Raw genomic sequence first — 11,161 nt, 5'->3', positions numbered from 1 at the left:
AAAAAACCCGGAGACGCGAGAGATTAATTCTTGGCCAACCAAAAACATTAGAGGTAACTGCGTGTTCTGGACACGACAACCACCTCGGTGATGCTCCCCAGTAAAGACAAAGAAAAACAATAGCTGGTGAGCAGAGCAATCCGGTGCCGAATTACCCTCTCGCTCCTTTCATTTTATTCCTGAAAGGTAAAAAAAGAAAAACAAGGGAAAAGAAGAGTCTGATCGAAGACTACTTTCCTTCTTCTCGCCTCTCCACAACACAGGTGCATGCACAATTACATAAAATCACTCTCCCCCCCCCCTCCACGCCCACACCCACACCCCGCACTTCTGTACGCATCTCACGCGCCTGGCCGCTTGAGAGAGTTCCTGTACACATGGTGGGAAAAGGTGAAAAAGTGAGAAGAACAATTTCCACTATATAATAATAATAATAATAATAATAATAATAATAGAAAAAACACCTCATTGCTGCACATTCGCAGAAATAAATATAAAAAAAAAAAAAAAAAAAGGTGGAAATGAACAGAAATATGTGCTTGTTTCTGTTCTTTGCTTATTTCTTTTTCATCCTCCGAATGGTCTTCCCCTCCCCATAAGTTACTCTCCGTTCCTCTTATTACGCATATATATAAAAAAAGAAAAATGGTTCAAAAAAGACGACCGCCAACAATAATAATAATAAACCAATAAATTAATAAATGAGTTAAAATACCGATATTTCCTCTTTCAAATAAACCAAATATCAGTAGCAATTAGAAAGGCACATACATATGTATAAACACCTATTCTAAATCTTCGTTTAAAAAATTTATTTTCCATGCCTATTTACCCGAAGTCCACGTACCATCTAATTCGTGCCTACTGCGGAGAGAGACTGGAGAAAACGTGCAATAATACAATGGGTTTCGCATCGGGTAGACGCAGTTTTGCTCCAACTAAAACTTTGTACGCGCGGCAGAGTACAGGGAAATAACGGCCCAACCGCGGAAAGCAATATATAAAAGGGCAAGAGTTAGCCACAAAATCCAGCTTTCATATTGCTTCTGCTGAAACCCAAGTTGGCGCAAGATATCCTCGCCGTTTTGGGGCTTATCTTTACAGTAGCCCGGTGGTTTGCCTCTACCATCACACCGAATGTGGTCGATATGCTTAAATTCATTGCGGGCAAGAAGAATATAGGCCTGACGAATAAAGGATGGTTTCTCCAACCAGTACCAATACGGATGAAGTCGATCTGTGTTCGCCAAAAGACCACCGACCATGGCAAGCGGCAGCAAAATCACGGGCGCGGTACCGGAAGCAACGACCAAACTTTTAAACGTGGCACCAATGGCAAACCCAAGACCCGAGGCCACTTCAGTAAGCAGCGCGATGACCGCAAAGTAGTAAAAAAAAGCTCCTGCCTGGCGGTAAAAACCCACCATCCAGTATAAAATACAGCACTCAAGAAAGGCAAAAAACACGCGCATTGGAAACTCCACCAGGGTTTTTGATAAAAAGAAAATAAAAGGGGAGTATGAGCCAACCATTTGCTCCCGCACGTACAAAGGCTTATCTTGCATAAAGGAGTTGACCATGATAAAAGTCTGCCCCATAGCCCGATTCATCGTTACCATAAAAAAAACTCCCTCGCGATCTTGCATACCAGCTAAATCATCTTTAACATTCAGAAATATGAGACCCACAATTACTGCAAAGAAGGCAGCCTGTATAAAATGTGAAAAAATGTATACATGATTGCGACTGAGATCTATGGAAAAACGACGAAAAAGCTCCTGGAATTGGATACCCGAGGTGCTCCCAAACCTACTAAGGTAGCTTTCAATATTCTTCGCGGTGGGAGACTCGGAGGGATTGGGATTTAGCTCAACCGCGGTTGTATGTGGGGTTCTCACACCGTGTTTTAGATAGCTCTTCCATTTTTTAACCAGTACCTTGGAAATTTCTGGATCTTGGAGCAACTTCATAAAGAAATCGCTTGGCGTATATCGTTCAGGACAGGGGAATCCGATGGACTCAAAGTATTCCACAGATTTTGCCATCGTGCCATGGTAAGCACATCGACCCCCAGTGAGAAGCATGAGATCATCAAAGTACGTCAATGTCTCAGCAGTGGGCTGGTGAATGGTGTAAATCACCGTGCGGCCTGTTCGGGCAATGTTATTCAGAAGATGCACAATCTTCACAGATGTCACGGAGTCCAGACCAGAGGTGGGTTCATCCAGCAAGAGAATTTTAGGATCGCAAATGAGCTCCACTCCAATACTTGTGCGTTTGCGTTCACCACCTGAAAGACCAGAGACAAGGCCAGGGATGCCAACAATGGTCTCACGGCAGTGGACAAGGCGTAATTCCTCCAAAGTTTCCTCAACAAATTTATTCGTTTCACTTATGCTTGTGCCACGCCTCACGCGCAGCGAAAAGCGAAGGGAATCTTCGGGTGTTGCCCGTGGTGAGAGAATGTCGTCTTGCGCCACAAAACCAACCATCCTGCGGTAATGACGCTTGTACTCCAAGTCCCCCAGCTGGCGTTTCCCTGTCAGCTTAAGGGTACGCGAGGTTTTAAGTCGGTCAGAGATAGCATTGAGAAAAGTCGTCTTGCCCGCACCGCTGGATCCCATCACAGCAAGGCATCGTGACGGTAACGCTGTTCCTGTGAGGCCGCAAAGAATTTTCGTGCCGTTTGCCGAATATGCCAAATTATGCCATGAGACGGGAATAGAAAAGCGTCCACTCACGGAGCTCTTATTTTGTTCCACAGCGTCGAACTGCGCGACGGAGCCCTTGATGGAGAATCCGGGGGCGATGATGCTATAGTCTTCGATGAGGGGTTCGTTACCCTTCTGCTTCGACGCGATTTGGTCGTCAGACTCCAATGATGAAGCGGAGCTGGGAGTTACTGGCTCATTCACCTCCGCTCGGCAGCACGACATTTCTTATTTTCCCTTATTTATGTTTTTTTTTTTTTTTCTTTCTTTCTTAAAAAAAAAAAATAATATGTAATTTTGGTTTTGTTTTGATTTCTTGTTTTCCTCCTTTTTAATGAAGTGGCACCACTTTCTACTTACCGCAACGCCCAAAGAAGCGGCCAGTGGCACACACGAAGGTAAAATAAAATAAAATAAAATAAAAATAAGTGAGCAGCAAGTGTACAAAGGAATAAGAGCAGGTGCGGCCACACAACAAAACTCCGTATAGCGCGGGGTTTTTAGTTCATCGTCGCATTTGTGTGTGTCCTTTTGTTTTATGTTTCTTCACTTAAAAGTAATGGATGCTTTACTCGCCACTCGTCCACCGGCCCATAAACACTCACACGGGATGAAGCGCCGACACATCTACTTCAAAGGCAGTATCATCTTTTCCGCTCCCCGCGTTTTTTTTATCTTCTTTTCAATACGATTGCTAGAATAAACTAAAAGAGGGAAGAAAATACAAGCCTTTATATATATATATATAATTACACCAGCAACACGGCATTGATGCAGCCGTCGTTCTCCGGGTTGTTAGTTACCTGCGCGTACTTTCCCCAGACCACCTTTCCTGACGGTGTAACCAGACCTAGATCCGAGACATTCACCTCAATGACTGTCCCCTTCGTGATAACACCAAGTCCAGTGTACATTTTACCCTGTGGATTCTTCTTGACACCAATGATAGGCAAGTGAAACGTAGCCTTCAGCTCCGGATGCGTCACATGAGCCTTTTTAAAACGGAGAGCCATGGGACGAATGAAACGTTCGTGCTTTGGCATACGACGCGTGAAGGTTTCGCCGACAAATGTTACTTTATTCACCATGCGCTTCCATGACTTCTTTCCGCGCTTGCCGGATGTAACGGCCTTCATCATTTCATCCTCGCTGACGGGTTTGACCTTTTCAATGGGCACCGCCCACTTCCCGGCCTTCTCTTTCCGCTTCTGTTTCAAAGAGTTGGAAAGCACCTTTGCACGGTCAGCCTCGCTGCGGTCCATGAGAAAGCTGGGCAGCGCGTTCTTGGGTCCCTTCTCCTTCACGCGCTCTTTTGTTTCCTTTTCCTCATGCTCACGTATCTTCTTGCGGATTTCCGCCTTTTCCGCGTAGCGCCGTTTAGAAGCTATCTTAGCCTTGATGCCTCGAACAGTGCGCAGTTGCTTCGCTTGCGTGTGCGCCTTTCGGGCATCGCGTTTGCGCGTGCGTTCGGCGTGATCGAGACGGCGACCGTAGCGCTTCTGCGCCAACTCAATGTACTCGTTTTGCGGCATCCCACTCCACCCACCTTTTCAATACAAAAAAAAAGGAAAAAAAGTTTATAACGCAAAAACAAAGGAGCGCCACGCCTTCTCTGCCCACTTGCAACCATGTGGAATTGGGAGTAGGCAGAGAAAATATAAGGTAGAAAAATATAAAAAAACGCACACGCAAAATAGTAATAATAATAATAATAATAATAACAACAGCAACACAAAACAAGCGCCAAAGGAATCCACAATGGCAATCGCATTACATCCGTTCCTTTTTCATTTTCTCGTTCTTTTTCTCCTCCCCTCACCTTCGTCGAATTCCGCTCCAATTACGACAACAACAACAACAACAAAAACATCAAATCACCCCAGTGGATCACTGGGCCAAGTCATCCTGCACACTGGGGAAAGCAACGGCATCGACAACCTCCGCCAAAAGAGCGTCAACTATGTGCTGCTCGTGCTTCGACAGGCGTGCAAGGTCAAATGCAGGGTATGTGGCGCATGGTGGTTCCACCGCTGTTGGGATGGATGACACAGACGGCTGCGGGGAAGGATCCAAGGTCTCACCCTGCGTGTCAGTCGTCCACCGCACACGGCTGCTTTTCAGTATGCGGAGTCGCTGCTCTACGCGCGACATGCCCTCAGATGCGGATGTTGTGACGGGAATCTCGCGCCGTGACATGTCGTAGCCACTATGAAGCGTCCCATTGCCCGATGATTGGTTGTACCTATTGGAGCGTGAGGACATTGTCCTCCAGGCACTCTCCCCATGTCGCGTCAAAAAAAAAAAAAAAAAAAGAGAATGGAGAATGGACAATAGCAATAATAATAATAAACACAAACAAAAAGACACAAATTACAAAGCGCAGCAAAGCCAATCTTTTTCCCCCTTCCCCCCAAAACACACACACACACAAAATAATAGGTGAGTTTTAATGACGGGGACGCTCAGAATGGTTTCTCCTTTCCCTATAATTTTCACCTTCTCTGCCTCAGTTTTTCCCCTCCCCATTATCTCCCCTTCTTTCTATGAACTTTTCATTAGCGCCGCAACAGCGTCCGAGTCACGGTTGATGTAGCGTCTCCTTCCCCGCATCAATGGTTCCACCTGGGCTATTGCCTTCCCATAAATTAACTCACGAACGGAACTGTGGTCGTGAAACGAACGCCTTCCAGTGTTCACAACGGGCTTTGCTGCTTCTTCCTCATAAGCACGCAGTGGTGGGAGTTCTCTTGGCAATTCCTCAATCACTTCAATCTCTGGTTCCTCTGGTGGATACTCATCTGAGCTCAAGGCGTCAAAAATAGACTCCTTGACACATGCCGCAGCATCGTTATCGGTGCCTCGTGATGAATCTTCGACGGGAAAGGAACTACGTGGAGGCAACTTACGTGGTGGCTCCTTTTCTATCTCCGAGAAGAGTCGATCGCGTGGTGCGGATGTGACAAAGGCGGGGCGCGGCTCTATAGGTCTTGACGCAGCACTCTGCCGACTGAGCTTTGCTGTGGAGAGGCGGGATACTACCGATGATGCCGTTGCAGGACGACCGATTTCCATCACCACCGACTCTGCCGCCTCACGCACCTTTGGCGGCCATTTGCGGGAGTCAATGGCGAAAATATCACGCCGAAAAGATGGATCAATTTCTAATACCGATTTCTCACGCTTAATCAATAGAGAGGCGACATCTAAAAACGTTATTTTAAACACCTTATGCCTGAAAAGACCTTCTCCCACGTATGAGAAGAACTCACGAAGCGCCATGGATGCCGTACGTGCGGGAACCTCTGCAATGCTGACGACATCTGCCATGCTTATCTTCACGTACACCAGTCTGGGCGGTTCTTGTGGCACCTTGTTAGAGTCTAAATTGTAACGAAGGGCAAAATTGCTGTCCATGCCAAAGTGAACCCGGCGCGCGTAGTAACGTTCAACTCCGTCTGACACCACCGGGCGTGTTTCAAACCAAAAAGAACCAAAATTGGCAATACGCACATTGTGGCCCTCAATGAGATGGCCACGCAGGACAGTAGAAAGCGCCGTCCACACACGCTCCAATTCGCTAAGAAGAAATATCTCCTTTGCACTTTGTTCCTGAGAGCTGGTGCACTCAATCATGACGAGCTCATTGGTAATTGCTCCCTGTGCGCTCAGCATTGTCCCCTTACCGTTACCCCACCACCACCAACTAAATGTAATTGGGCCCATTAAAATACCAGTGGGCAAGATGTTGATGAGCACAAGAAAATAACAACAACAACAACAGAAAATGTGTAGAAGAAAAAGAATATAAAACAAACAAAAAATGCCATTCACAAACAATAGCATGTCAATCTCCATATTTTCATCAGCCGCATGAAAAAACACCCCACATTTCTCAAAGTATATTTCTTTTTTTTTTTTTTTGTTTCCTTCTTCCGGCAGCAAATTACTGTTGCTCACTCAGGCTTACGGCTTTAGCAAAGAACGATAGCCAAGCGCGTCGAGAAACCGTTTCCGTATTTGCTTGCCTTTTTTCTTTTTCTTTTTTCTCTCGTAAGGACAAAGGAAGGGGCCGTGTTACACTTCAGCAGGATTGTGTGCAAATGGAAGGAGGGGGTGGCCCGGGATTATTCCGTAACCCTCTTCGTGAGCACCTTTTAGTCCTCAAAATCACTGCTTTGACGCAAAAAAAATACCACTCAATTGTGGCGGAACAGTTGGTGACTCCACAACGTCTGGTCCTCCCGCTCCTTTTTTCTTTTCAGAGGGTCCTGTCGACTTTGAAGCAGAAAACACTAACTGACTGGCCACATCAAGCAAGTCGACGCTGATGAGCATCAGGGAACGCCCTGCATTGCCCAAGTAACAAATAAAGCCGGAATGTTCGAGCTCCACAAGATGCCGCACCACAAAGCCGTCCACTAGCGGCGCGTAATAAGCCACAGAAGATGCAAGGAAGCGATTGTACACCCTTGTCGCCCCGCAAAATCTCGGGTGAAGAAGGTACAGGGAGAAAATGACGCGAGCCGAAATATAGAGGGTCCGCATGGATAAGAGATACGAGAGAAAAAGTACATCTAGCAATTCTAGCAGCCAAAAAAGAATCATGGCCAGCGTCAGGTTCGTGATGAGCGCTGCGTCCACCGATCGTCCCTCTCGTGCCGAGCGGCAGAGTTGGACGCCTGCAAAAAGCGGCTGCACACACGCAACAACCCACAGGAAGAATTCTACCAAGGAACACAACATAAGCAAACAGACTAAAGAACTGCTTTTAGCGTGTGCCAAATGAAATAAACAACCAACAACAGCAACAAGAACAGAAGAAAAAGAAAAGAAAAAAAAAAGGAAGTTCAAAACAAAATGCGTGAACACCACCAACAGCAAATCGCCCTTGTCCCTCCTGCACAAACCGCGCAAAATGGAGTTTACCGCTCAATACAAAAAGATAGACGAGACGGCCTCCAATAAACCGGAGGCGTGCGCCCCCCTCATCTCCACCCTAGATACTTTCCGTACTTTTACTTTAACAAGTAAAAGAAGAAAATATTGAGCTCACACACACATACACACACACACAAAAAAAAAAAAAAAAAAAAAAAAGAGAAGGAGAAAATACAGACAAAGAAGAAAAAGAATGTGTGGGGGCGTGAGAAAAAGGGAAGGGAAGAAACAAAGATCCACCGGCACCAAAGAAGGTTACAGCTCCGCATCATTAAAGCAAAACCAGATGGGTGACGCACAATTCACCCCTTACCGTCTCACTGAGAGACCGCAAGCTTCTTCAAGTGTTCCATGAACACTCCAAGTGATGCATCGTCTGTGTACACCAGCTCCCCTTCGTTTGTTCCATATTTTTGGTCATTTTCTCCTCCATACGATCGGCTTGGATTTATTCTATTGTAAAGAATGCGTGCGTCCGGGTCATCTTGACAAACGTAGATGAACCGAGGGGTGGGGTACCTGCCCGCCACAAGTATCTCTGCATCCGCTACAGGGACCTGCAAAAACTCCTTGAAATAGGCATACTCTTCTAGCTCAGCGTACCCCGCCCTTCGCCACGCCGCAATAGTTGAGCCAAGATGAACAAGAACCTCAAAAAAAGTATCAAGAAGAAGAATGTTATCGGGCTGAATAGCAGCACTGTCAAGAAGTACAGGCTGCGGCGGAGCATCCATGCGGTAGCTGTACAGTGTGGGCTGAATTTGAATAATAGAATCCTGGACGGATGACTTAAGAAGCATCAGACGCAGAGTGGCCGTTTCATCAGGACTGCAGTTAAATACTTGCAGGTACGCCGATCTTCGCAGGTGATACATGAAGGCTGGAAAAAAAACAAATTGCGGTGGTAGCTTCAATGTCGAAGGATGATCCTTCACATAATCACCAAAGCGGCTGACGAGGCGCACCACCGTTCGATCTAACCATCGGAGAACATCAAATAATGGGGTGGTGTCTGCCTTATGCAGCGCTTCTCGTGCCAAGAGCACCGCCGCCGTCTCCTGATCAAAGGAGGCGGATAACTCGGGCATGCTTGTGGTACATTGCGCCTGATGCGTCACAGTACACACACGTGTTCGCACCTCGTTCCCTATTTCATACTTTGTGATAAACTGAGCATATCGCACCGACCGCTTTGCCGCCTCCGACGGGTGGGCGGCTGTTGTGTCAAAATAGATCGCAAAATTAGTTGTACAATCCATCATACATGCCGTCCACTGACATGTGCCACCCATTCCCACTTCGTATTCGGCTACAGAAGACGATTTCTTGCCTGTGCCCACACATTGCCCAATCACACCCATGACTTTCCACGTCGTTGACGTAATGACATCCATCGTGACGTTTAGTCCTATCTTCAGCGTGCCGTCATCCCTTCGTTCAAAGAAGCGGTGAAGCGATTGACGAAAAGGTTCCTTTCGCCATGATTCGTCGTTTAACACAACTCCTCCTGAGGCCTGAATACAGAGTTTCATTTCCGCTATACCCGTCTGATCCAGTGAGGCAGTGAAACAACTGAGTGAATGCCCCTGCTTAACAATCCTATGCATCAGAGAGTCATAAAAGGTACAAGATGACTCCCAAAAAGATGCAGCAGCTGTGCTGTCTCGAATATCCGCATGGCCCCGAATAAACCTTTCCCGTGTGGTCTCCACAACAATGCCTGGTCCCTCCGTGCAGATACCGGAAATAAAGCCAAGAATGCACGACCCTGTGTTTGGTGAGACAATCTCGAGGATACTGGCGGCGGCGGAGAGGGCGGCGCCTGTGCATCGCAACGGACGGTGGGATTTGGGCACAGGCCATACGTCCTGTTGCAGCTCCTCAAGAATCACAGTCACCACAGACTTCACATTCGAGAGGACACCCACAAAAAATTTTGGTTCCGGCATAACTTTTTTGAGAGTTTCCACGGTCACCTCTTGGCTTCCACGCAGCACCAAAGAACGCGGGTAATCCGTCACACCGCTAAGTTCGTGAATCTGCACCGTCGTCCCATAAGTAATAAGACAAATCCGCACCTCAGCTGGGAGCTTGCTGAGGGCATCCAACGCAAATTCCTTCAACCCTTCAAGCTCACTCTCTGTGTCTACACAGGTGTCCAAGACAAATACAAAGACTGGTGGGTCACGCTTTACAATGCTCACGTACTCTACTGTATCGTTCCACCCTGCAAGCTCCAATGGTAAGTTCTGGTCCGATATGTGGACATACTGTTGTGGGAAATTATTTTTGGTTTCACAGAAAGGACATCCCCATGTCCTGGACCGGAAGTCAATCACACAATACGGGTTCAAGATGCCACCACACACACAGCGCAATGGCTCGTAGTAAACTTCCTTGCACGAGGACCCGATTGGTGCGTAGACACAGCCGAGTGGGACTACCATCCGCGCAGCATCAATCCGGTTCGCGGGGTAGAGATTCCACGACCATCGCGGAAGATGCTCTACTCCTTGTTGCTGCTGCTGTTGCTGCATGCTCTCCACATTTAAGTCCATAATGAAAAAATGACCTGAATTACGCTTAAATATCCCTCCCCCCAAACCACAGACAAAAACAGACTCACACACACAAGAAAAAAAAAAAAAAAACAAACTTGATAAACAATAAAGAAAGAGAAACGGTAATAATACACATGATGCAAAAAAAAAAAAAAAAAAAAAAAACAAACATCCACTTTGCAATATTTATCCAATTACATACCTGAATCGCATTGTTTTTTCTCAACGTAAATGTGAAAAGTTTTAATTTCCGGCTTTCAAAAAAAGGAGCCAAGAACGTCATCTTCTTCCTTCTTTCCCGCAACGGAGGATGTCATGCTCGGCAAATTTCCCTCCAACGCGTTCCGCTCCGCATCAAGCCATGCAACGAGAGACACCCCGCCGTCTAGCTTGCAGTGAACAACCTCCCTAATTTTTGTAAGTTGTTGTATCGCCTCTTCACGAAGAGACGCCGCTCGTTCCGGTGAGGCATGTGAAACTCGAAGACATTCTTCCTTCATCTCGTTGTACCTCGACATCAGGTTCGCAATGTAGGAAAGCTGCACGGGCATTGAAGCCCCTCCTGTCGCATCTCTAGGCTGCTCCGCCTCCTTTTTCACACCAAGCTGGGCGATCCATGCACGTGGGAAAATATTCAGCATCGACCACCATGACACCACCTTTGACAGATTTTGCTCAAACGCCTCGGCGTCTGCCCCAGCAATTCCGCGCACCGCCTGCACCATGCCAGGAAGGGTCTTACTAACCGCCATCAGCACACTCCGCTTCCCTGCCTCTGGAACACCGTTGGCAGCACACGTAAGGAGAAGTTCATGGATGACGTTGAGCAGTGCACAGCGCGTCTCTTTGCTCGTGGAGGCGTTACGCATTCGCTCATCGATAGCGGCAAAAATGACATCGGCGCTAGAGGCCTGCAATGCACACCACGCCGCCAAACTGATGATAGACCCG

At 47.1% G+C, this 11,161-nt stretch overlaps 7 protein-coding genes across 7 annotated transcripts, besides 11 other annotated features; all 7 read right to left on the bottom strand.

Moving 5' to 3' along the window:
- Positions 1-11,161: a sequence feature (heterozygous, Esmeraldo-like haplotype).
- Positions 422-454: a microsatellite.
- Positions 486-514: a sequence feature (AT_rich).
- On the bottom strand, positions 939-2,936 carry Tc00.1047053506249.70 (ABC transporter, putative; the record flags this gene model as incomplete). Its single annotated transcript, XM_801573.1, has 1 exon — positions 939-2,936. The coding sequence occupies one exon, from the start codon at positions 2,934-2,936 to the stop codon at positions 939-941; it is 1,998 nt and encodes a 665-aa protein (XP_806666.1).
- Positions 2,936-2,984: a sequence feature (A-rich).
- Positions 3,111-3,135: a microsatellite.
- Positions 3,442-3,463: a sequence feature (AT_rich).
- On the bottom strand, positions 3,461-4,243 carry Tc00.1047053506249.60 (40S ribosomal protein S8, putative; the record flags this gene model as incomplete). The annotated part of the gene is made up of 1 exon (XM_801572.1): positions 3,461-4,243. One exon carries the CDS (start codon positions 4,241-4,243, stop codon positions 3,461-3,463), a length of 783 nt encoding a protein of 260 aa, XP_806665.1.
- Positions 4,404-4,435: a microsatellite.
- Positions 4,554-4,584: a microsatellite.
- Tc00.1047053506249.50 (hypothetical protein, conserved) lies at positions 4,599-4,973 on the bottom strand (the record flags this gene model as incomplete). The annotated part of the gene is made up of 1 exon (XM_801571.1): positions 4,599-4,973. One exon carries the CDS (start codon positions 4,971-4,973, stop codon positions 4,599-4,601), a length of 375 nt encoding a protein of 124 aa, XP_806664.1.
- Positions 5,253-6,383, bottom strand: Tc00.1047053506249.40 (hypothetical protein, conserved; the record flags this gene model as incomplete). The annotated part of the gene is made up of 1 exon (XM_801570.1): positions 5,253-6,383. One exon carries the CDS (start codon positions 6,381-6,383, stop codon positions 5,253-5,255), a length of 1,131 nt encoding a protein of 376 aa, XP_806663.1.
- On the bottom strand, positions 6,879-7,454 carry Tc00.1047053506249.30 (hypothetical protein, conserved; the record flags this gene model as incomplete). Its single annotated transcript, XM_801569.1, has 1 exon — positions 6,879-7,454. The coding sequence occupies one exon, from the start codon at positions 7,452-7,454 to the stop codon at positions 6,879-6,881; it is 576 nt and encodes a 191-aa protein (XP_806662.1).
- Positions 7,762-7,785: a microsatellite.
- Positions 7,786-7,843: a sequence feature (T-rich).
- On the bottom strand, positions 7,967-10,207 carry Tc00.1047053506249.20 (protein transport protein Sec23A, putative; the record flags this gene model as incomplete). Its single annotated transcript, XM_801568.1, has 1 exon — positions 7,967-10,207. One exon carries the CDS (start codon positions 10,205-10,207, stop codon positions 7,967-7,969), a length of 2,241 nt encoding a protein of 746 aa, XP_806661.1.
- Positions 10,352-10,379: a microsatellite.
- Tc00.1047053506249.10 (hypothetical protein, conserved) lies at positions 10,468-11,161 on the bottom strand (the record flags this gene model as incomplete). Its single annotated transcript, XM_801567.1, has 1 exon — positions 10,468-11,161. A coding segment is annotated over one exon (694 nt), but the record flags the coding sequence as incomplete, so codon positions are not given.

The sequence above is a fragment of the Trypanosoma cruzi genome, genomic scaffold (genome assembly GCF_000209065.1).
Source record: "Trypanosoma cruzi strain CL Brener 1047053516377 genomic scaffold, whole genome shotgun sequence".
In the NCBI taxonomy this organism is placed as follows: Eukaryota; Euglenozoa; class Kinetoplastea; order Trypanosomatida; family Trypanosomatidae; genus Trypanosoma; species Trypanosoma cruzi.
The sequence above is the reverse complement of the archived record's forward strand: the minus strand, read 5'-3'. Positions and strand labels throughout refer to the sequence as shown.